This window comes from Macadamia integrifolia, chromosome 10 (genome assembly GCF_013358625.1).
Source record: "Macadamia integrifolia cultivar HAES 741 chromosome 10, SCU_Mint_v3, whole genome shotgun sequence".
NCBI lineage: Eukaryota > Viridiplantae > Streptophyta > Magnoliopsida > Proteales > Proteaceae > Macadamia > Macadamia integrifolia.
The window spans coordinates 22,145,585-22,172,186 of NC_056566.1; the positions used below are offsets into that span (position 1 = coordinate 22,145,585).

Below are 26,602 nucleotides of genomic sequence, written 5' to 3' on the forward strand. Positions count from 1 at the left end.
AATCAGAAGTGCTTTTGATCTCAGATTCAAATATCTGAATCGCCTTAGGGTTTGCAACAGCTCCTCGAAGTCTCAAACCAACAGATTTGGGTATAAAGAAGCTTGAACCAAACTTGATGGGTTGTTAGAGTCGGCTAATAGGGAAACCGAGAGGAAAACCAGAGAAGAAGAATAAAAAGAAATAAAGAGGGAAAGAAAGAAGAAGTAGAAGAAAAAAGAAGAAGATCAAAGAGGGAGGGAGGGATATGCAAGCCTCACGGCAACCATAGTTTCACCCAAAATACTCTTTCAATTTCATTCAATTCTTTACACTGAACTTCTCCATTGTTTACGTGTCCAATATAAAGGAAGAAAATGAAACAATTAATGGCAACTACTTGAAAGGAAACTATTCTAAAATTAAAAGCTAGCTAATTTAAAGATAACTTGTTTCTAAAACAAAAGAAAATCAAATCAAAAGATTTTTTTTCCCTAAGTCTATCGTGCAACTGCATCAGCTCTTCCCTAAGTCCATCGTGCTCCCAAGACTCCCTTGCAAATCGCTCGCCGATGAGGTGGCACATATTTCGAAACAGAAGATGGGAACATAACTCCAAGAGGAGGGAGAGTATGCTGACATGTCACTGGAGCAGGAGTCAGTCGACGATGTGGCATGTCGGATAATGCATGTGGCCTCATTAATTACATATGACCTCCTTGTTTCACCTTGATGGTGTTCCGTGCACCATCGTAGAGAATGCCTGCATGTCGCTGCCAAGGTCACCCTAGAAGAATGTCACAGTGTGCCAATGGGGTGACCAAGCAGGTGACATGGTACTGTAGTGGCCCAAACTGTAGGTGTACTCAAACAACTGCAGTGGCCTCTTCTCGAGCTATGGGTCCAAAACCTCGCACGTGAATCTTCTTGAAAAGCTGCTTCTGTGGAAGGTTGTGTGCTCGAACAAATTCAGCAGATATAAAATTTGCTTCTGCCCCAGTATCAACAACTGCATGAACATCAGTATGGTCGGAGCCGTGCAGAAAAGTACCCTTCTGTCTGAAGAGAGGAGCCTTATCAACTAGTCTATTCGAAAAAGATGAAAGGCTAGCTGAATGAGCTTCTACATCCTCATCTTCATCATCGACAATATCATCGTCCTTGAGGGGATAAGGATATAAATGAGATTCATTTTCACTCTTCTCGGTCGGCTGCTTCTCTGCTACATTCACAGAACGAGTCCTGTTGGGACACTTGTTGGAATAGTGACCCTTCTCGCCACAACTATGGCATATGATATTCTTCACCCCAACGCTATTCTTGTTGAACTCTGACCTTTTCTCTTCAACTCTGCGAGCTTCAGGCTTCTTTTCCTCCATACGTGGTGGAGGTCTATAAACTGAAGAAGTCTTGAGCATACCCTTCCAATAAATGGACTTCTCTTCAGCTGTCTTGGTATGAGTTGTTGCCACATCAACAGACCTGAAATCAGTGTTAGCCAACTCAAGTCGAATCTCAGTACTTAACCTACTGATGTATCCCATCACCCGTTGCTGGTTTGTTTCCTGAAGTCGACATCTTGAAGACAGTTTGTGGAATTTGAGGGTGTAGGAATCCACATCTTTGTTCCCTTGTTGCAAGTTAAGTAATTTATGGAACATTACCTTTTCATAATTAAGAGGAACAAATTTTTCAGTCAGGATTTGCTTCATGCCCTCCCAATTGGTAACGGGTCCAAGTCTTCTGAAAACCTTGCATGTAGTACATCATCCAACCATGAACATGAATACCCAATAAACTTGGTGATGATGAGTTCACACTTCTTCACGTTTGGAAGAGACTTATACGCAAAAATTCTCTCCACTTTGGTAAGCCAGTCAAGAAATTCCTCAGGTCCCTTTTCACCACTGAACTCGGGAACCTCAACTTTGATGCCATAATCTCTGTCAAAAAATTGCCGAGTAACATCTTGTGGAACAACTGGATCAAGTTGCTGCCTCTGAGGTGTATCTTCGATCCGTAAAGTGTTGAGCTGAGGAGGTAATGTAGAGGATCCTTCTTCAGCTCGCTTGTCGGACCTCTTCATAAAGGTAGTCATCTCTTCCATAAACTTGTCAAACTTGGCTTCAATCCTCTCAAGCCTAGCATCAATATTCTGTTAGTTCTCGGCTAACTCGCGATACAATTTGTGCAACTCAGCATTAGTGATGTGACCTGTCATGGTTAGAAAATTGCAGGAAAATTTGCTCTGATACCACTAGATGCGGATCCGGATTCCAAGGACTGAAATCGGATCGCTTAGGGCCCATAAGAATGACTAAAAATCTCAAATTTAATGGTTAAAGGGTATTCTTGTAATTTCAGAAATAAGCAGGGCCTTAGAAATAATTATATGACAGCTAGGGTAGTTCTAGTACTAAAAACTTTAATATAAGGGCTAATTCTGAATTTTTTTAAAGAAAAGTGGCAGAATTGTGAATAACTTGAAGTTTCTAATAAAGGGTGGCAAAATGGTAAATAGATGATAACTTGAACATAAGAGGAAATATCAACGGGAAAAAGCAACGTGCAAGATGGGAGGGGTATTCCTGGAAAGATGGGTAAACTGATACTTAAGGTAATAACTAGGTAAGGGGAAGGGCAATAGAGGAATAAAGGGTTAAATTATTAAATAGGTTAAACAAACCCACAATTCTGTTTGGGGGTTGTCTTCAACCTCTGGACAGCCAACACAAGAGGCGATAGAACAGAGAAACAAAAAAAAAGAGAACCTCGTCGATACTTGTCGACTGGGTCTGATATTCCAGGCAAAGCATCACCACAACCTGCCCTCCTAAGAACACTAAGATTCAACCTGAAAGAAGTTGCAACAAGAGAGATTAGAGGACCTGAACTAGATTTGGCGGTAGGGTGAATATCAGTTCTGAAACGGCTATTGAACCTTACAAATCAAAAGTGCTTTTGATCTCAGATTCAAATATCTGAATCGCCTTAGGGTTTGCAACAGCTCCTCAAAGTCTCAAACCAACAGATTTGGGTATAAAGAAGCTTGAACCAAACTTGATGGGTTGTTAGAGTCGGCTAACAGGGAAACCGAGAGGAAAACCAGAGAAGAAGAATAAAAAGAAATAAAGAGGGAAAGAAAGAAGAAGAAGAAGAAAAAAGAAGAAGATCAAAGAGGGAGGGAGGGATATGCAAGCCTCACGGCAACCATGGTTTCACCCAAAATACTCTTTCAAATTCATTCAATTCTGTACAGTGAACTTCTCCATCGTTTACGTGTCCAATATAGAGGAAGAAAATGAAACAATTAATGGCAACTACTTGAAAGGAAACTATTCTAAAATTAAAAGCTAGCTAATTTAAAGATAACTTGTTTCTAAAACAAAACAAAAGAAAATCAAATCAAAAGATTTTTTTTCCTAAGCCCATTGTGCAACTGCATCAAAGAGTTTATTCTATATACTGATCATGAGGCCTTGAAGCACCTTCACTCTTAGAAGTCGATTAGCCACCGGCATGCCAAATGGGTAGCTTACTTGCAGGAGTTCATATTTGCTATGAAGTACAAGGCGGGAAAAGAGAACACAATGGCTGATGCACTTAGCTGGAAAGTGCTCATACTTAATACATTTTCAGCACATGTTATTAGTATTGATCAGATACGGGGTGATTATACATCTGATCCTGATTTCAGCACTGTCTTTGCGGAGTTGCAACAGTGTGGACAACATTTAAAGTACTCCATTCATGATGGGTACTTATTCTTTGGCACACGACTATGTATTCCAAACTCTTCCCTACGTCATCACATTATACGAGAGTTACAAGGAGGATTAGGAGGACATTTTGGGATGGATAAGACTCTTGCACAGGTGACGGATTGATACTATTGGACATGCGTTGCAAAGGATGTCGATCATGTGATTCAAAGATGTCGTGTATGTCAGTTTGCAAAAGGGGAAAAACAAAACACAAGGTTATACTCTCCACTACTTGTTCCTCATGCACCGTGGCTTGATGTCAGCATAGGTTTTGTTCTTGGGCTACCCCCTACTAGAGAGCGATATGATTCCATTATGATGGTAGTGGATTGTTCTCTAAAATGGTCCATTTCATACCTTGTCGCAAGACTTTTGATGCTTATCAGGTTATAAAGCTCTTCTTCAAGAAGGTAGTGCGACTACATGGGCTGCCCACGAGTATTGTGTCTGACCGTGATGTTAAGTTCATGAGTTATTTTTGGAAGACATTGTGGTTGAAGACAAATACAAAGCTGAACTTTTCAACTGCATTTCATCCACATACTGACGGACAGGCAGAGGTGGTGAACAGAAGTTTGGGGAATTTGTTGAGATGTTTGGTTCAAGATTATGAGAAGACATGGCCTTCCATCCTCGATATTGCTGAGTTTGCCTACAACAGTTCAGTGAATAGGACAACGGGTCGTACTCCTTTTGAGATCTTACTTGGAGTTCAGCCTAAGCGACCTATTGATCTTATGTCACTCCCACCCCAAGCTCGAGTGAGCATTGAGGCTGATGAGTTCTTGCGCCATATTGTTGAGGTGCATGCCAACGTCCTACGACGTATTGCCTTGTACAATGGGATGTTTAAGGCTTCAGTTGATCGTCATCAGCGTTATGTGGAGTTCAAACCCGGGGACATGGTGATGATACGATCCTGAACGGTTTCAGACGGGTGTCAACACTAAACTCCACCCGCTGAAGATGGGTCCCTATAAGGTGTTGAAATGTATTGGACTAAATGCTTATATGCTAGAGTTGCCTGATGATATGACCATAAGCAATGTGTTTAATGTGGTTGATCTTCACCTTTATATTAGGCACCATTTGGATGATGGAGACAAGGAGCAAATGTTGAGGCTGCCCCAACTGAAGCCGCCCACTTTTGAAGCTATTGAGGATGTCCTGGATGATAATTATAAGACTACCCGCCGTGGTACCGGCTATCACACTTTCCTTGTCAAGTGGAAGGGCCGTCCCTGTAGTGACTATACTTGGATCCATGCTGATGACTTCAAGAGACTTGATCCCGAATTATATGAGCGTTACATGTCCCTTGTCCATTTGTTGGAGACGAATGTTTTCAAGCTGGGGAGAGTTGATGCAGCATTGAAGACCTACTCAAGGAGGAAGAAGAGGGTCGACCATAGTGGCTGAGATGGGTCGACCATGCCTAGTTTATTGGCCCATGATTTGGGCCTTGATGGGGGTTAATTAGTTGCTAATTTAGTTTTTAATTTCAGTCATTAGTTAGTTTCTAAATTCAGTCAAAAGTTAGTTTCTAATTTCAGTCTTCGTATTTTCCTAGATTCTATTTTCAGAATTGGAAACTAGAGGAGTTGTCTTTCATTTAGTTTCCTAATTGTAAACCCCCCCATCATTATTATAAATAAAGGAGAGGGCTCCCATTAAGCCCCACGATTCTTAAGAACAAAAAAAACTCTGTTGCTGCTGCAATGTCTCTACCGAGATGCTTCTTGTGTTTGATCAAGAACAATGGGTTTGGTGTATAATCTAGTCGACGCCTTGCGGTGAGAAGCTCAGGTGGTTCTACAAGTATTCTCTTCTCTCTTCAAGTCTATTTTAAACATCTACAACTGAAGCGATTACAAGGTACTTTCCTTCTAAATTCTCTGCCCATAATTTTCTGTAGAGGCACAATCGGCCCTTTGCTGTTGCAGTAGTTCTAGCCGTGAGTTTGTTCCCAAACTCTGGTCGATACTTTCCCCTTACCCACTAAGGATCGATCCAAATTTGGGCTGATTCTATCCAGCCATTAGTGAGTTATTCGAAATCACTATATTTTTGTCTTCTAGTGCCTGTAGTGTCCAGAATTGAAATCGATGGGTTTATTTCAGTTTCTGTTGGTTCTTAAACCTGTGTTTTAGATTATTCTGTTGATCTGAACCTAATTGAAGTCTTATCAATTCCTGGTTTAGTCCTAAAGGATTACTGTTGGTTTGATCTCTGTTAGTATTGCCTCTTAAGGTCGATAACCTGCTGGACTGTTATTTGTTATTCTGATTTTCTGTTATATTGTTGGGACTGGTTTTGGTTGTTCCTTTGATTAAAAGTTCTTGCAGTTTGAAACTTGGTTAGGCCCCTATCCTAGTCTACATTACACAACTCTAAGAGGAGGGAGAGTAGGTTGACTTGTCACTGGAGCAGGAGTCAGTTGCCGACGTGGCATGTCTGATTGTGCGTGTGGCGTCGTTAAGTACGTACGACCTCCTTGCTTCACCTTGATAGTGTTCTGTGCGCCATCATAGAGAATGCTTGCATGTCATTGCCAAGGTCGCCTTAGAAGAATGTCACAATGCGCCAATAGGGTGACCAAGCAAGATACATGGTACTGGAACTGTCCAAACTGTAGATGTACTTGAACAACTGCAGTGGCCTCTTCTCGAGCTATGGGTTCAAAACATTGTACGTGAATCTTCTTGAAAAGTTGCTTCTATGGAAGGTTGTGTGCTCGAACAAATTTAGCAGATATGAAGTTTGCTTTTGCCTTGGTATTAACAACTGTATGAATATCAGTAGGACCTGAACTGTGCAGAAGAGTACCCTTTTGTCTGAAGAGAGGAGCCTCGTCAACTAGTCTGTTTGAGAAGGATGTATGACTAGGGGAATGAGCTTTTACATCCTCATCATCATGATCATCGTCAATATCATCTTCATTGAGGGGATAAGGATACAAAGCAGGATCAACATCATCACTCTTCTCTATCAGTTGCTTCTCTGCTGCATTCACAAGACGAGTCCTATTGGGGTACTTGTTGGAGTAGTGACCCCTCCCCACAACGACATCTGATGTTCTTCACCCAACCACTATCCTTGTTAAATTCTGACCTCTTTTCTTCAATTCTACGAGTTTCAAGCTTCTTTTCCTCCATACGAGGTGGAGGTCTATAAATTGGAGGAGTCTTGAGCATACTTTTTCAGTGAATGGACTTCTCTTCAGTTGTTTTGGCATTAGCTATTGCCACATCAACGGACCTGAAATCGTTAGCGAATTCGAGTCGGATCTCAGTACTTAGCCCATTGATATATCGCATCACGTATTGCTAGTCTGTTTCCTGAAGTTGACACCTTGAAGATAGTTTGTGGAATTTGAGGGTGTCGGTATCCACATCCTTGTTGCCTTGTTGCAAATTAAACAATTTATGGAACATCACCTTCTCATAATTAGGAGGAACAAATTTCTCAGTCAGGATCTGCTTCATGACCTCCCAGTTGGTAACAAGTCTAAGTTTTCTGACAAACCTTGCATGCAGTACGTCATCCCACCATGAACATGCATACCCAATAAACTTGGTGAGGATGAGTATTCACACTTATTCGCGTCCGAAAGAGATTTGTTTGCAAAAATCCTCTCAACTTTGGTAAGCCAGTCAAGAAATTCTTCAGGTCCCTTTTCAGCACTGAATTCTGGAACTTCAACTTTGATGCCATAATCTCTGTTAGAAAATCTTCGTGTAACATCCTGGGGGACAATTGGATTAAGTTGCTACCAATGATGTGTATCTTCGATCCGTAAGGTATTGAATTGAGGAGGTAGTGTAGAGGATCCTTCTTTAGCTCGCTTGTTGGACCTTTTCATAAAAGCATTCATCTCTTTCATGAACTTGTCATACTTGGCTTCAGTCCTCTTAAGCCTAGCATCAGTATTCTGTTGATTCTCACGCAGTACCTGTTGACCCTCAGGCCTCAGCTAACTCACAATACAATTTTTGTAGCTCGGCATTGGTGATGTGACCTGTCATGATTGGGAGATTGCAGGAAATTTGCTCTGATACCACTTGATGCGGATCCGGGTTCCAAAAACAGAGATCAGATCGCTTAGGGCCCACTAGGACACTCAATAAAACAATGTCAATAACCAATGGTAGGTTCCTGTTGAAGTAAAGCTTCAGCTAGATGACAAAATCATAATTAAACTTAAGTTTCAAAGAAGATGGCAATTCTGTAGTAATTTCTAAATAATGGCAAACTTGCAATTTATGAGCTATTCAGAACCCCTTTAGAATTAGATAATTGGCTTGGGACACAAAAAGGAATTAAATTAAAAGGAGACAGTTGATTCTGAGAAGTAAAACAGAGGTGGAATTTAACTGAAATAATAAATTCAAATCAGGGCCTTCATTGTAATATCAGGAACTAGGGCTTTAAGTGTAAAAAAAACTTTAGCTTCTTCTTCCTCACACAATAGGGATGAACCCAGTGGTAGAAGTAGCTAACCTCAAAGGCCAAACTCTCTCATGGGATGTTTGATTGGGCGGGAACTTCAAAGTGGGCTCTGATTATAGAAGACCTTTGGATACCCAACATCAATAGCCAATGGAGATGTCTAAAACAGCAGTGCAGATTCTGCAAATCTCACCAGGCGATGATTGCAGGTCCAACCCTAGTTTCAGAAATAAATCTCTCACAGGAAAGGCGTTAGAGCTAGGGCTTCAGGGGTTTGATTCGCCCCAAGGAGGAGTACTTTCACCCCTAGTTTCAGACTGAGAGCTGCAGAATCGAAGGAGTTTGAACTCCTTCACTGGCTGCAAGTACCGCCTGGACTGAACCAGAGAAAGAGAACAAGGAAGCCAAAAAAGAAGAAGGAAAGGGGAAAAGAAGAATAAAGTCTGGGATGGGAAGAGGGAGATGCAAACCTCACGGCAGCCATAACATTCATTCAATTGTTCAATTCTTCAAATCTGTCAACAATGGACTACACAATAGTTTATAAAGACTAAAAAAGAACCTACCTTCCTAATCTGAAATAGAATTAAACTTGCATCTAAATCTAAAAAGAAATAAAAATCTCACTCAATTAAGAATACTACCAAACTAGTTCTAGCTCTAAAAAGGAAAGAAGGAATCAAATCAAAAGCTAATTTAAGCCCAATGCCCAACTGCATCAATTTGGCTCTTGGATAGCCAATTATATTATGCCCATATGTGTAGCCAATTGTCACTCCCAATATAGCTGAGGTTTTAGTTCCTTAAGATTTGGTGTTAGATTGATCTCACTCTTGGGAAAATGCAGGCTTGGAATAGCCTTACCTGAATCCCGGTAAAGCAGAAATGTGACATTTGGTTCTAGGCTCCCAAAATTTTCAGTATGCAACTGAATGCACATTTCTGGGCAACGCCTAGCCTTTTTGTCCTCTTGATTCTTCCTCGTTATTAATTAAATAGTTTCACCAGAAATTTTTTATTGAACGATTAAATGTTGTGGGATAGCAATAACTTGATCTGTGGAACTATTAAACTATTTGGGAGTGAAATATTCTATAACTTAGAAAGAAAAGTAGTCTGTAATTTAAATCAGGACAAAGTTTTCCTTCACTGGTGGCTGAACGATGGGACAGTCCAGATGTGACCCTCATCTCTCCCCACCTCTCCCCCCCCCCCCATTGTACATGGTTGTGATGGGCCACGGTGAATGTATTCCCTTTCACCGTGGCATTAGGAAAACTCGGTCTTTTAAATTATCTTCTTATTCATTTGATATTTTAAAGGATTAGATAATTCATTTTGATATTTTAAAGGATTCTTCTAATCCACGGTGAATGTATTCCCTTTTCACCGTGGCATTAGGAAAACTCGGTCTTTTAAATTATCTTCTTATTCATTTGATATTTTAAAGGATTAGATAATTCATTTTTTCTAGGTGCCACTACACCTAGTGAAGTTTAATGCTTCAATAGTTGCCACTTGGCAGTACATGGGTTCCTTGTCTGGTCATCACTCTCACAAGGATGTACCCATTACTGCCATGTGGCAAATAGTGATGTGCTATACTTGACTAGGCATAGTGATGTATAAATTTTCCCTATTTTATCGTATGTTGCACCCCCTGAAATTTTCGCACATAAACTGGTGGATATGCAGGCGTGGTTTTTAGATCAGTTTGGAGTTCTTCATGATGGTAAACAACCTTATCCAGGTGCCATTTCAACTTGTAAGTTTTGAATTGCCGACTTGCATTTGCTTAAGCTTATGGACTTAGGTTGCTTTTCAGTTGCGTTGTATTAAGGTGCTTATAATTGGTTTAACTTTATTTTCTGGGTAATAGTAGAAAAACTTGCCAGCCATGGAGCCAAGATGGTGATAATTAGTAATTCATCGAGACGTGCATCAGTTACTATGGAGAAAATGGAGAGCCTTGGGTTTGATCCTTCATTGTTCATGGGGGCAATCACTAGTGGAGAATTAACGCATCAATACCTGCAAAGGTCATAACTGCCATATCTTCTATAAACACGGATTAAGTTCTTTTATGGTTTTAGGCCATCAGTGCTGTCATACCATAATGGAATATGGAGATATACAAGTCACAACTTATGGAATGTGGAGATATACGAGCCACAGTTTGTACTGTTAATTCATCCTGCAAATCCCTCTCGAATAACTCTGCATTATGATGACCTGATCATCTATATTCGAGTAGGTTCAGTATTAGTTCTGAATTACCTTAGTTCCGAAAAAAAAACTATTTTTCCTGTTCTCTTATGTTTTTAGATATGAGCTAGGCATTAAAGATGGTTGTGTGCTGTTCATGCTAAAAAAAGCAGTCTAGCATGTGCCTTGATCGGACAGCTATGTTCTTTTTATTGGAGAATTAACCCATATGAGGATATAATGAAGAACTTAGGATTCATTAATTTGGATTTTTGTATTGGGAATAAAATTTTCAGTTATATTCATAAACAGAAGTTCTAAAAACATCTTGTCAACTTTTCAAGTTTAACCAAGCTGAGTATTTGTAGATTTGTTGATCCTATTGAATGTTAAGAAATATTTGACTTGGATTTCTTTTTCTTTCCTACAGAAAAAAGAAAAAGAATTTTCTCTTCCCCTATATATTTTTTTTAAATGACGTTAACTTATCCAAATTATGGTTTTTCCAGTATCAGTTAGGTCACAAAGCATTGACTTATGCATATAAATAAGTGACTTGTTTATATTGGAATATCAAAGTCAAAAGCATGCATTCAATGAACTGGGTAATCCTTCTTTGTTTACAATTGTCTCAAGTAAATGTGATTGTTTTAAGGAGGTGTCTAGGCAGTGGACCCTTCAGGCTCAGAGAAATATCATGTTTCATGTTCTGGGATCTGCATCTTGTGGAGGTTGATGTATGGGAAGATTTACTCTTTAAGATGTTTGGAAAAAGTTAATCCCATTGGAATCTTATAAGTCATAGCCATTATGACTATGTCTGTACAAGTCATTAACTTTCCCTGACAGGTTGAAAAGAAAAATAAATAAATTTTATATCACAATAACAGAACAAGAACCAGCAACCCAGACAAGTCAAAGAATCGTGTATTTGAAAACCCTAGTTATAGAGAAAACCGAAGGAAGCTGCCGCTTAGAGCAGCCTGGCCGTTAGGCTGGGCTGCTGCCCCCCTCTCCCTGTCCCTTCGCCTTTTCCCCCTTCTTTCTTCTCTTCTCCCTCCCTCCTTCCTCCTTCACTCTTCTTCCCTTACCTCTAATCTGCATCTCCCCTTCCCCTTCCCCTTCCCCTTCCCCTTCCCCTTCCCCTCTTCCTTCTTCGTCTTCTTCTTACTCCCTCTCCCTTCTTACTCATCCTCCTCTCTCCTTCTCCCTTCTCCTTCTCCCCCCCTCTCGTCTCTTCTCCCTCCCTACCTCCACCACTCTTCTTTCCCCTTCCTCTGCATCTCCCTTTCCTCTCTTCCCTCTCCCCTCTTCCTCTTCTTCTTCTCTCGCCCTCTCCCTTCTTCCTCCTTCAGTCCCTTTCCCTTCTTCTCCTGTGCTTGCTAGTGTCGTTTAACTCGATCAGTGTTGAGGCTGCTGCAACCACTCGGCTAGACTTCCCGCCGGCTACCTGCCCTGCTTGGCCAGTAGATGACTTGGTGCTGACTCCTCCTGGACTATCTGCTTCTTGATTGCTGTCCCGCTAGGCTCGCTGCTCTTTGGATGCCTCCCCCGTCAAGCCTAGTGTCCACCCTTCCGATTGGCCTTCAGGCTCGTTTGGTTTGTCCATTGGCTCGTCTGCTCCTCCGTTTCTGCCTCTTAGTTGGCTACTCGCCATGCTTGTAGCCCTTTTGGATGCCATTCTTGTTAGGCCTGCTATCTTGTTGGTCGTCTCCCCTTCTGGATGCTGGGCTCACTTGCTCGCAGTATTGGCCTCCATCCTCGTTGTCTGCTTACTTCGGTGGGCCTGTTGGTCTCTAGGAACTTGCCTTTTGGTTTGTTGGTTAGCCTCTTCGACACCAGCCTGCTGGGCCGTTCTTAGTCGACAGCCACTCTGTCGTTGCCCTGAGAAAGGCCAACACCCTTTCGCCTTGGAGACCCATCCACTAGGCCATCTGACCACTTGGCTATGGCCCTCCATAAGGCTAGCGCTCCATCGTGGCTACCTCTTCTCAACGGTGCTCCTTCGTATTGGCGGCTTGGAATTGTTGTGTTGAGTTGTTAGGGTTAGGGATTGTGGTTCTCTTCTCAGTTAGGATCGATTTGCCCTCCTTTCATTGGGCATCCGGGCCTGTCTGTAGAAGTTCTTTGAGGCCATGTGGGCCCTGATTGGTGTCCTTATGGGCTTTTATATCCCTTTTGAGTTTGTTAATTTTCCTTTTGGGTGGCATATTTCCCCCCTTCTTTTAATGCATTTTTCTATTCACCAAGAAAAAAAAACATCATGAAAGTAGGAACTAGTATCGTGAGTGAGTCTTCTCCCTCCCTATTGATGTTTACTATAAGAAACTAGTTCTCTTAGTCAATTAGGAATCTAAGACTAAGAGAATCTAGTCTATAAGGAAACATAATAATAGTTAAATAATAGAAAATTAAAGGGAATAAATCCTCACAGTAGTGACAGTCCCCTTATCGTGGGAGACTTAAACATTGTACCCCCATGGAGGGTCCATTATTTAACACTTTCCTCAAGTTGGAGCATATAAATCTTCCATGCCTAGTTCGAATAGTTCTCAAGAAAGTAGGACCAAACAGAGACTTGGTAAAAACATCACCAAGCTAATTAGCAAAAGACATAAAAGGAGTAGCAATCAACTTCTTTATGATGACACTTCTCATAAAATGACAATCTTCAATGTGCTTGGTTCTCTCATGAAACACCAAATTATTAGCAATGTAGATCAATGTTTGGTCATCACAAAAATCTTCATGGGCTGAGTTATCAGAAATCCCAATTCTTGAAGCAAAGATTTCAACCACCTCAACTTAGAGGCAATATGAGCCATAGCTCGATATTCAGATTCAGCATTGGATCTAACCACTGTAGTTTGCTTCTTGCTTAACTAGATTGCCGTCAATAAATATGCAATATCCTAGCATTGATCATCTGTCATTATCAGCACCAGCTAATCAGCATCAGAGTATTCGACCAAATCAACATTCTGATGGGGATGATAAATGAGTCCCTTCCCTAGAGCTCTCTTCAAATATCTCAATATATGACTAGCAGCCTCCCAATGAACCTTTTTTGGTGACTGCATGAATTGATAACACCAAAAGAAAAAGATAAATAAGCTTGTCTTCAAGGTTTTCACCATCACTAGTCACAAACTTTTGATAAGGATACATCGGAGTGTCAATTGGTTTGGACGCAAGCGTACTTTTCTCATGTAAGAGGTGTAAGTGTATAACACATATTTTCTCTATCATAGACTAATTCGTTTTTTACTCCGTAGGACTTAAATTTAAAAAAAAAATGTCTGAGGGTACCCAAGTTTTTGGTTTGAAAATGTTGGTGAATGTAGGATTTCACTTCTGCAATCCTAGGTGCATCGTCTCCAGATATAATAATGCCATCTTCATAAATGACTAATATAACCACCTTGAAAGCAATGTAAAAAACAACAATGAGCATAGTTGTCATGGCGTCGCCTAGGCGGCGATTTGGCGTCCTGGCGGAAAAAGAAGTTCATGGCAGTGCTACGATTTACGTGACTCACAAATGGCGGTCACCATTGGCTGATAGGCATCACCATGGATGCTAGGTCATGCTTGATTCACTAGGCGGTCATTTTTTAGTAAAATGCAGGGTGATTTTGATAGGGCTATGTTGATTTTTGATGATTTGATGTTGCTTAATGTTGGTTTTATATGTTATATGGTATATATTGTAGGCTTGTAGCATGCTAAATAACTTTAGAAAATAGGGAAAATGAAAATGTAGCATACTAAATAACTTTAGAAAATAGGGAAAATAAAAAATGACACATGGGCGATTTGACTGCCATGGCAACGCCATAATGGGCGATTCATCGCCAAATCGATTAGCCACCCCTCCACCGCCTTGGATCGATTTGACGCCTTGAGAACTATGACATTGAGTAACTCAAGGTGATTGTTTTTATCCATAAATGGCCTTTTGCAACTTACAAACTTTTTCAGAATGCTCCCTCTAAGCATCATACCCAGAGGTTGCCCCATATACACCTCCTATGGATCGCCATAGAGGAAAACATTTTTTATGTCCATATGATACAAAGGCTAATCTAAATTCACATTCAATGATATTAATGTTAGAACAGAATTGAGACGAGCAACAAGGGAAAAGGTTTCAAAGTAATCAAGACTATATGTTTGATTATATCCCTTAGCTATCAACTGAGCCTTAAGACATTCAACAGATCCAGCAAGATTGTATTTGATGGAGTACACCAATGACAACGCACATGATCCTTACCTGGAGACAAATCCACTAGAGTCTATGCCTGTTAAGACAATAAGCGATCCATTTCCGTTTCCATTTCCACTTTCTAGCCAGGGTGAGAGAAAGCTTCATGATGAGTCTTTGGAATAGAGTTTATGGACAAGGAAAAAGCAACATTATGGAATGGAGATGGATGATGATGATATATATATATATATATATTTAATTATCTCATCATCATCCAAAAAAACCGATTAATTTAATTTGGGTCCCAAAAAAAAAAAAAAAAATACATATGGTCCCTGTGAATCAATTCCCAAACCTTTATAATGAATATCATATTTGGGTCATGGATTCACGGTTTGGGTCCCATATTGGATCATGGTTTGGTCCCATATTGGGTCCCAAAAAAATATATATATGTTCCCAATGAATTAAATCTGAAACCTTTATAAAGAATATCAGATTTGGGTCCCATATTGGATCCCATATCGAGTCCCAAGAAAAACCCTAATGGGTCCCAAGAACCTTAACCGTACAACAAAACCCTAAACCCTAAGAATAATTAGGGTCTCAAAAAAGAAAAACAGCATAACCAAAACTTAAACTAAGATAAATAAGACCTCTATTGGGTCCCAAAAGAAGAACTAGCAGAAAAGAGAACATCATTACCTGAAGAAGGTTGAAAAACAGAAGAGTAGACTCCAAAATCCCTCTTCCTCTCCCTTTCTTTCTTTCTTTCTTTCCCACGATTCTATTCTCTCTTTCTTTCTTTCTTTCTTTCTTTCTTTCTTTCTTTCTTTCTTTCTTTCTTTTCTTTCTCACTATTCTGTTTTCTTTCCTTTATTTTTTTTTTCTTTTCTTTCATATCCTACGTCTCTCTCTCTTCCCACGGTTTTCTTCCATTTCTCCCCCTTTCTCACTCTTCTAACTTAATGTTTTGTTTAAATGGGGTGGGGTCCACAAAGAATTTAAAAAAAAAAAAAAAGAGAGAATCTTAAAAATAAAATAAAAGAATCTTAGAAGTAAAAGAAAAGAATTTCAATTAAATAAAACTCCCTTATTTACCATACTAACAAGATTTGAACCTAGGACCTCTAATTAGTCAAGGTACTAACCGCTAGGCTAACTCATTAAGTCATTAAATACACCCTAACTTTAAATATTTAAGCAAGCATACAAAGTATATATATATATATATTCGAAGGTTCCAAAATTTGGGGCATTACACCAACTTTGCCACCACAAGCTCCACTGCTTCTATCAATTCATCATACATTCCTAGATTGTACTTGTAGTGGTACTTAGGATTGAGATAATACGCTGCAAATTCCATAAGTAACTTGTCATTAACTGTAATGTGTAAAGTAAGTCTTTAATAGTTAAGTTTATAAACTCACCCTCTTTATGTAGTGGATGCATCAAATGTTTCTCCCATCTCTCCTCAATAATTCTTATGTAGGATTTTGCACCCCTAGGGATAGATGCTCTCACCTTCTCCTTCATTTTCTCCATTGCAGCATACACATATGGTAAGGTAGGCTGCTTCTTTGAGTCTACCAACCTCAAGACAGTTACAATTAGGCCAAATATAAGAAGAACCTTCTCCACATTTTGCCAAAATCCTTCACTAGAGATGGTGGTCTGTGCTGTGTTGCCACCTGGCGAACCCGATTCCCTCCATCCAAACCACTCTTTACTGGCAAACAAGGATCTCAAACCAACCATCTTCTCTTGAAAGCTCTTTAATGCAATGTAGTTGGTTGCAAATCGGGTTGTACCTGCCCTTACCAAGTCTCCACCACATTTTTCCCTCAACAAAGAGAGAGCAAATCCATGGTTGTAAACAAATGTGGTCACTTGTCTTGCCCGTTAAATCACACTTGCTACCAAAGACTTCTTCGCCATTTCTTTAAGAATTGAGTCAATGGATTGGGCAGCACATGGTGTCTAAAAAAGGTGGATGCTTTTGCTCTTCCTATTCATTAGTCTCTCCCTCGCTTTCTTGAAGTTGCTCCCATTGTCTGTAACAATCTGAACCATGGTTCGAGAACTCGAGCGAAACATGCGAAAGTATCGACCCAGGTCGAAACGAAACCATAGGGGATTTTAAAAAATCACATGTTTCAACAGGTTTCGACCGAAACATGGGAAATTTCAACCTTCTCTTGTGCATTTTTTCTCCTAAGTGTGAGAAACTTGGGGAAACAATGGAGATTTTATTTTTTGGCACTTATATATGCCAAATATCATTTACTTAAGATATTATTCATAAATAAAGAAATATCTCCTATTTGAATCTAATAAAAATAGTTTAAAAATCAAATTCCTAAGGGATTAAAAGTCAACCCCCATGTCCAAGAACAAAACTAGATTTTGGTTATAGGGGCGATTTTCAACTTGTAAATGCTGGGGTTTTTCTCAATTATGAAAATTTTATAAATCCTATAATGTTAAAACATTGTTAAAAATCAAAAGTCTGGTAAAATAATCTTTTGTTTTGTTATCTCTAAAATTATTTTCATTCATGCGATTTTAACAGCATTCGCACACTTTAAAATAAGTTTGACTAGAGCATAACTATGTCATTACAACTTAGATTTAAGTAATCTTAAACTTGTTGGAAAGCTGGTTTTATGTTATACCTAATACAAAAAGTCTCATGTAAAAATAAAAAACATTTGACCAGTCAAACTTATTATAGAATAAGAGCATTTCTCTAAATGTTGATTCTTTATAACTTAATGTGACTTAATGTTGATTTTTTATGATTTGATGTGGCTAAATGTTGATTTTTATGATTTTATGTGGCTTTATGTTGATTTTTGTGATATAAGGTATATATAATAATGTTAGAAAAGATAACTATGTGCCTTGAGGGTAGTGACTAGTGAGTCACTACTTGGATGGAACCGCCTAGTCACTCTACTTGGAATTGAGCCACTACTTTCGAGTGTTGAGTAATTGAGTCACTACTGTTCAATGTTGATAGATAACTGTTGACGATGTAACAGTTTAATCTATTTAGGATCATTTGGATTATATCTTATGTTTTGATGTAGATTGTAGACTATATATAGTCATTATGTAGTAAAGTTTTAGAATTTAAGCCAACAAGTCAGCGTAATGATTATCGAACCTTTGGTTCACCACATAAGTAAGACTTTATGTGTTTTTTTTTTTTTTAATGAAACTAATGATGTGAATGTGTTAGAAATGTTTAAAATAGGCCGTACACAAAAAATCAGACAAAAAAAACATTGTTTGGGGGTCAAAACCTAAGTTTTCACCATACCAGAAAAAATTCCTCGGTATCCTTGAAATTTCCCAGGTTTCCACCGAAATTTCAGTCTCCCCAGAGGTCGAAACCTAGTCGAAACCCGATTCCGTGAACCTTGATCTGAACAACATTCTCAGGCCCCACCTTTGTGACAACTTCCTTCAACAATTTGTATAAGTACATTGCATCCTTCTTCTCTTTGGATGCATCAACAAACGTTAAGAATACAATCTTCCCATCACAATACACCATGAAGTTGATGATGGACTGTCTAGTTGGTCTAGTCCAACCATCACACATCACAGTAACTCCATATCGTGCCCACTGAGTCTTCAACCCATTAATGTACTCATCTAACTCCTTGTGAGGCAAATAAACATTCATCAGCTCATAAGGAGTGGGCCCCTTCCTGCAGTGTCAATCATAGCCTGGTAATATGTCTCTTGTGCAATATTAGCTGGGATGCTATTATATAAAATTTTTTTTGACATTGCATCCCCAAGTTGTTTCCATGTACCCAAAGCTTGCTTTATGGTTCTATGATATGTATCCTGCTGTCTAAATAACAAGGGATCTTGCTTCTCATCAGAATCTCTTCGGCGTGGTGATGGGGGTGTGGTAGCCTTCACACTTTGAGCTCTCCTTAGAGGCACATCCACATTCCTTTGCTTCTTGTTCATTCTTCCCTCTGTGGGAGGCACATTTGATGCAGCTGCTCTAAAATCAGAGTCACCTGCTTCTCTCTTCATCTCTACTTGCCTAACCTTTTCTATTTGATGAGAGACCAAGCTCGCTGCCTTAATTTTTTGCAATTATCTCCATTATGCCCTTGACATACCTGATTCTGGGTTGTAATCACTATCAGAGTCCTTAGAGTCAACATCCACTGTTGTTGGGTGAGGATGACTCTCTAAGACTGCCTCATCGAATTCTTCGTCCAAACTTTGTTTCTCTGCCTTCTTTAACCTTCCACCTCTTAGACTATGTTGTACATCTTTTATGACTTCATATGGTGCTTGGGGGCATTTGGCAACATCCTTATATTCCCCCAACCAAATGCTGCTTCAACCTAGTAGCACCTCCAGAATTATCATCTTTTGACAATACCTAAAACATTGACCTTTTCTTATCATCGGACATAAGGATCCCCATGTAACCATGCAATATCACTACCATGAGAAGTAGACATTGTTCCCCAACTTTAATTCTTCAACAGTATAACATAAAAGTGTTTGTGCATAAATTAGTAAATAGTAAGTTAGTAACTATTCAACATAAACACTATATTGTAAAGAATGCATGCATTAAGAGCTACTCAATAACATGTAGCTATTACATATTAATCCCCTACTTTTTATAATTTTTTCTGTAATTTTAAATCATATTTTTTTATTAATAATAAATCAAAATTTATAATAAAGTATACTAAAGTGCAACTAATAACACCATTTTCATTTCAAAATATACAAACAATATTTACACAACATTAGAGTAATTTTCCATCGAAAACAGAATTTTTTTTCATAATTTTTTGATTTTTCTGTAATTATTTAATATATATTAAGTATTTCATAAAATTAATTTATTGGATAAAAAAAAAAAATGGCCGCCATGAGGCTGTAGATCAGCCTTTGGTGACCAACATATAAAAAAATGAGTACCAAACATCTTACATAAATCATATTTTTCCAATTTTTTTTCCGAGAAAAACATTTATTGTAACAAAAAAAGAAAAAAATTAATTTAAAAACAGAAAATTAATTTTTCTTCCATAAATGTATAAATCACCTTAGTGTCATGGCATATAAAAAAACGAATGGTAAGAAACAAGATTTGATGATGTTACATTGAAAAAGATCGGTTTGGAAAGAAGTTTTTATCTTAGAGTGTTCTTGAGGGGAAAAACCACCACCAATCTTGGATATCTTGGCTTCAATGCAACTTAGAGTGAAGATCCCAGCCAAAGAATAGATGTCCCACAGTTTTTTTTGTTGATTTTTTCTAAAAAATGAGAGCTAGAGGAAAAAAGAGGCGAAACTGGGCGAAACTAGCGAGAAATCTCGCCAAGTCGAGTTGAAACATGGCTTTAATAGTATTGTTTGGCCAAAAATGGACTGAGATGAACTGAAATGGTTCGAGATGAGTTATTGGACCGAGATCTCGGCGAGATCTCGAAATCTCGCTCGAGATATTGCAGTTTTTCTACCTCGCCTGTGTGAACAACTTGCCTTTTCAGAAAAACGAGATCTCAGCAAGATCGTTCTTGAACCATAAAGGCAACTTCAAGTTTAATGGCGTGAGCTTAGAACTTGGACGAGATGCAGTATGAGTTGACGGGAATGTATCTATCTAAGCATGAACGAAGAATGTACTTCCCTCCATCAGATTTCCAAAAGCCACCCACAATTGACAAGAGCATGAATGAATCATCGTCCTCTATTGCAAAGGAGCAATAAGAGAAGACACCTTGGACCAGTGAACCAGAGTCAGAAGTGGAGGTTAGTGTTGGTGAAAATCCAGCCACTCCTACTGTCGAGGGAGAGGTAGTCATTGATGTTCCTATCAGAGAAATTAATGTAGATGAAATTGAAAGCAACATAGTTACAATTGTGGACAAGGAAATCGAACCCAAGGAGAATGGTGCTTCAACCTCTGTGATGACTGTGATAGCCAAGAGGAAGATCCTAAGGAGCTTGAGATTGAAATTGTTGAGGTCAAGAACACAATGGATGAAGGCATTCATGTGGATGATCCCATAGATACATTTGAGGTTGTTGAAGCTGAGCATGTGGAGTTCGTCATTCATCCTTCAAATCTGAATCTTGCGGTGGTTACAACCTAGTTTTTAAAAATAATAAAAGACGCCTAATTGTAATGTAAAACTAAACTGAAATTAAACTCTAAAACAAACTCTAAATAGATGTTGGAATCAAATAGGAAAATACCCCTAATGTTATCTAATTATAACAAAGAAATAGATAAATAAAAATAACTCAAAGTTAATCCCTCTACTGGACCAAAAAACCCAAATTGGATCCGGTTCTCGATTTAGCTTCTCAAACGTGTTCGAACCGACCATGGAAGTGCTCTTGCATCAGCTATACTTTATTAATAACCAAATGTTTACAGTTGGAAACTATTTCTCTTAGTCAACTATAGGAAACTATTTCTCTTAGCTAGCTAGGAAACTAAGAATAAGAGAATGTTGTTTGATAACGAAAGAATCAGACAATGCTACCTCCTCTCCCCCTTTCTCTTATCTTTGGCCCATAAAGTATTTTCTAGATCTATTCAATCCTCCACTGACCTGAATCTTATCTCCTCCATTCCTAAGTGCAAATCTCTCCTTCTCACCCATCTTGCCTTCACCGATCACCTCATGATTAATTATCTCTAAGGCAGATCCTCCCTCCATCTCTTTGAAGGGCTCTTGGGCCTTCATGTTGACCTCTTCAAACCCCGCATTTTCCTCTCTGGTGTCCATGAAGCTTCCAAAGCTCGCCTCCTTGAGCTTATTGGCTTCACGTTTGGTTCTCTTCCAGCCAAGTACCTTGGGCTGCCCGTCATCATTGCTAGGCTAACTCCCCACCATTGTACCCCCATGATGGACCTCATGAAGAAAATACTTTAGCTTTGGAAGGTAAACTTCTCTCTTATGCCAGTCGGTTGGAGCTCTCCAAATCTATGCTCCAATCAATGTACCTATATTGGTCGGGTATTTTTGTCCTTACCCACTCCATAATCAAATCGATGGAGTCCCTTCTCAAATCTTGGAAAGGAGTTGACTCTACTAAGTTTGTCCACCCTCTTAGCTGGGCTTCTGTGTGCCTCCTTAAATCTGAAGGGGGTTTGGGTCTCAGAAGAATCAAAGAGGTCAACCCCATGAGCATCCTCAAGCTCATTTAGAAGATTGTGTCCAAAAATAATAGTATTTGGGTCTCTTGGGTTTACTCCTCCCTCCTCAGATCTGAATCCCTATGGACTGTCTCAACTCCCTTTAATACTTCTTGGGTTTGGCGTAAGATTCTTAGCTTCGAGCACTCTGCTGTTGCCTCCATTTCCTCTTTCATTGGTGATGGCATGGTTTAAGATTTCACTCTCGCCCCCCATCTCGCTAATCCAAAAAAGAGAGATCTCGCCGAGATCATGTATTTTTTCGCGGTCAACTCGGTGGTTGGTCTCGGTGGTCATATGGTTTTTGTAGTCCTTGAAACTAGGTATTTACCCTATTTTAGGACTTCTAAACATAATGGAAACATCCGTTTTTTAAAAATCAAACTTAAAATGGTACTTTGACTTCGTACTAAGTACTAAATAGTCTCCGGCTCTTCGGACCCTAGGCTAGTATGCTCTATTCCACAATCCACATTTCACAACCAACACATGACACACCATAATCTTAAGAATTTAAAAGACATCATAGATAATTACTTAATTGATTAACAATTAACATTGATGACTAATGAGTCACGCTAACATACATTTGAAAATTTGAAATGACATGAGATAGGAATGGAGATCCTAAAGCAAAAGCACCAAAATTCTTGCCCCTTAGTGTTCTTGCTTCAAAAAAGTAGAGAGAGGTGAGATCTAGCGAGATTTGGTGAGATCTCGGTGAGATCTTGTTGTTTTTACACCTCACTGGTGATCTCGTCTTGCTAATCTAAAAAAAGGGAGATCTTGAACCATGGGTGATGGTACCAAGACCTCCTTATGGCTTGACTCTTGGCATCCTTCAGGCGTCTTGTTAGGTCCAGAATCATCTACTCCTTTGGCTTAGGCAAAAATTCCACTTTCGCCTCCATCATATTGAATGGTGTTTGGTCCACCCTTCCCTCTCTGGCCTTTCCGACATCTAGGCAGCCCTACCTCCAATTCTCCCTGCTCACCACAAAATTGATGGTAAAAGCTTCTGGCTCTCTTCATCCTCAGGCAAGTTTTTCTCCTCTGCCTGGGATCTTGTCAAATTTAAAGATACCTTTGTATCTTAGAATAAGGTTTGTCTTGTTTAAGGGCCACATTCCCATCCATAGTTTCACTGCCCGGCGGGCCCTCTCTAAGTGCCTCTCCACTCAGTCTTTTCTTATCTACCGACACATCTAAGTCCCCTCTCCTGCTGCCTCTGCTGGAATGGTACTGAAGGTGTTGACCATCTTTTTTTCTATTGACCATTCTACTTAGTAATTTGGGAGAGGGTCCTTAGAAGCCATTGGCCTACTAGTAGAAGAGCTCTTCCCCTCTGTAGAGGGTGGATTTGGGTTGACATAATTTTGGTGGATCTTCTATTTGTAATACTGCGGGAAAGCTTGCCTTTTATACCACCATCAACCACATCTAGATGGAGTGGAATCTTCATTGATGGATTGCGAAATCTAGATACTTCGACAAGATTTGGAATGCCATCTATTTTGATGTTAACTCTAAACTTGCTTCCCTCCCCCCCACTGTAGTGTTAAGAATTCCCCAAGGAACTGGCTTATTGTTGTCTCTTGTGGTCTTCCTTCTACCATCATTCTTTCTCCCTCCCCCACAACCCCAGTGTTGGCTCAGATCCTCCTTTGGGTTTGTGAATTTTTTTCTCCCCTTCCCCTTGGGTTTGTCCCCCTTCCTTCGGCTGGCTGATAGCCTCCCCCCACCTTTTATTTCTCCTCTTGTATATTTTTCTCTCCCAGTAATGAATTATTTATTCATCCAAAAGAAAAAAAAAAAGGTGTCGGCTGTAAAAAAAAGGGGAATAAATTCCCATGATAGAGACATTCCCCCTATCGTGGATTCGTGGTAGACCTAAATATTGTATCCCCACGGTAGTGAGGGTCCATTCTGTTCACATTTTGTATGTTAGTATCATCCCTTTGGGCCAATCTTTAGTAATGAATATCTATACTGGGATTTATTAAGTGGTTAGTTGTATCCTCCTTGCATGTGCACCCTATTTACAACATTTCTCTGGAGCATGGTCTTCACCCAGTATTCCTTGTGTGGACGTAACAAACACAATGTTGTGGGTTTTTGGAACATCCATTTGATTTGTTCTCAATTTCTTGAAGTATAAATCATGGTATTGTTATCATTTTTTATTTATGTGTTGATTACAATCTGAAACTGTGATGGGGTTGTTGATTTTGATGCAAATAGGAGGGATGATGCATGGTTTGCAGCATTGGGAAGGGCTTGCATTCACATGACATGGAGTGATCGAGGTGCAATCTCTCTCGAGGTATGTAAGAGTTGGAGTGGTTTTAAGAGATCATCTCTACATCTTTATTCTATGTTGTGGGGATATCCACAATTTATATATCTCTAGCAAAACTCATTTGCAAAATGCAAGCTTCATATGACTACAATGTTGACTTGTTAACATATGTTCATGAATTTTGTTACTTAAAGAGTATCAAACTGTAACCCCAAAGGGTAGCTCAGTTGGTAAGTGACCAACACCTCACAATTAAGAGGTAATGAGTTCAACTCTCTTGGGGCCTACCTATCCCCCACCCCCCCCCCCCCAAAAAAAAAAAAAAAAAAAAGAGTATCGCTCTCTCCAATTTACCTTGCTAGAGACTTGTCCTCTTTTCTGTCAGTGTCTGCAATTCCAATGTATATCTACAATCTTCTTGCCTGTGTGCATGAGCTTATGAGTTTCCAAAATAGTTACAACACTTTTCCTTTGAAATTGAATGACCATTGTCATCCATCAAGTTTTTCTTACCTCTAACTCAGAATTCTTCTTTCTTAAACATGAATGAAGATAGACACTAATGGTATGCTAGTAATTAAATGTAATTGAAGCAGAATTAACTGTTAGAAATGGAATGGTTATTTGTGAATCTGGACGTACATGACATTTCCAGTTTGAAAGAAGTGCAATGTTTATTCATCCTATGCATTGGAGGAATAATCTTTCCATTCCTATATGTGGAGTCGTTGACTGGACTCTGACAAAAAATGGTGAATGAAAGAAACCTATCCTTTGAATTTTAGTGAACCCTGGTAAAACATCTAGACATTATCCTACTTACAGAAGTTTCCAAATATCAATTCTCATGGCTGACCACATGATTGTAGTTCAATACTTCTGTATCAATTTATTTAATTACTTCAAAAATTTTAGGGCATTTCAGTTTTCTGTACCTGTCAAATTTCCTATATAATTCCTCGTTTCAGGGTCTAGGTTTGCAAGTTGTGGAGAATGCTGAAATTGCGGACTTTGTTCTGATCCATGGAACTGAAGCACTTGGTCTTTCATCCGGAGCAACACTTCCTATGAAACTCGAAAATCTTGAGAAAATATTGGAGCGTTGTGCTGCAAAGAAGCTTCCTATGGTTGTTGCAAATCCTGATTATGTGACTGTTGAAGCTAGAGCTTTGCGTGTTATGCCTGGTAAGGATTCTAACCTAATAGAAATGGTCTGACTTGGCAATTACTTAAATTTAAAATATGAATCCTATGCTACTAAGTGCATCTGTGTACCTGGCTCAGGGATCCCACTGATGCAGGATGGTTAGTTGTTCAGTTACCTTTTTGATGGAACCTACCCTGAACTCTCAGAGGAACCAGAACTTTTAATCTCCTCCTATGCACATACCTTTTTATTACGTTTAATGGTCCTAGTGTAAGGTTATTCACCTAAGTAAACAACCCCAGATAATATGTAAACTCCAAACCAATTTCAGTCTCAGTTTCAGATCTAAACTCCAAGAAGAAGTGAAGAATTACTCAGATGTGGACAAATAGGCTGAAATAAAAGAAAATAGAGAACTCACAGACCAAGGTTCTGATGAGCCAGCAAACCCGGTTGAGTGGTACTAGATATGGCCTCAACAAACCCTCCAAGTATGGCTGGAAACCATCCATCAGATACAAAACAAATCAGCGAAGAAGTTTTGCTGACAGAACTAGGATTAGAAGGCTCTATAGGGAAAAAAGTTTCTGTAGCTTCAACCGGCCTCCAAAGGCCACCAAGATCTGTTCGAGTGCTCCTTTGGAGGGTAGAATAAACCCTCATAAGAGCTTAGGCAGCAGTCTCAGATCTGGGAGATCTGAGTTTCGATCCAAGGGGCAAAACCCTCATTTGCTGAAATCGATTTTGGGGGGTTTTGGCTGTTCTTCGATCTCAATAAGGTCTGAAACTTCGAGGCTTCAATCTTCAAATAACTCTAACACTCTCACAATGAACAATTAAAAGAGGAGAAGAGAAAGAAGTTGTGGGATAGATGTGGGTGAGATGGACTATTTGATGCAGATGCACGATGGACTTAGAAAAAAAAAAATCTTTTGATTTGATTTGATTTTCTTTTGTTTTAGAAACAATTTCTTTTAAATTAGCTAGCTTCTAATTTTAGAATAGTTTCCATTAATTGTTTGATTTTTTTTTTCCTTTATATTGGACATGTAAACAATGGAGAAGTTCAGTTTTAGATTTTGAAGAATAGAAATTTTGATTAAGAGTTTTGGTATGAGAACCATGGCTGCCGATTCCCCTTTCTTCTTTCTCTGAATTTTTCCCATCTCTTCTCTTCCATTCTTTTACTTCCCCTTTATTTCTTCTCCTCCTTTTTTTTTAAATTCTGGTTTTTCTTCCCTACCCTGTTTCTGGCGATCGTTGCTGTCTCCTTGAAGCTGATCGATCTCCCTCATGCATTGGTTTTTTGGACTGAGATTTTGAGTGAAGGTAACTCTTTCCTAG

The 26,602-nt window shown here is 39.3% G+C and overlaps 1 protein-coding gene across 4 annotated transcripts in view; it reads left to right on the forward strand.

The window, feature by feature from the left end:
• Positions 1–26,602, forward strand: part of LOC122091379 — an 83,286-nt gene that overhangs the window by 9,375 nt on the left and 47,309 nt on the right. For 2 of the 4 annotated variants that reach the window (XM_042661277.1, XM_042661280.1), the window contains exons 3-6: positions 9,886–9,955; positions 10,070–10,229; positions 24,054–24,135; positions 25,080–25,296. In XM_042661277.1, coding sequence (XP_042517211.1) covers positions 9,886–9,955; positions 10,070–10,229; positions 24,054–24,135; positions 25,080–25,296 — 529 coding nt within the window. The remainder of the gene's footprint in view (positions 1–9,885; positions 9,956–10,069; positions 10,230–24,053; positions 24,136–25,079; positions 25,297–26,602) is intronic. The other 2 variants (XM_042661278.1, XM_042661279.1) reach the window with 2 other exon arrangements.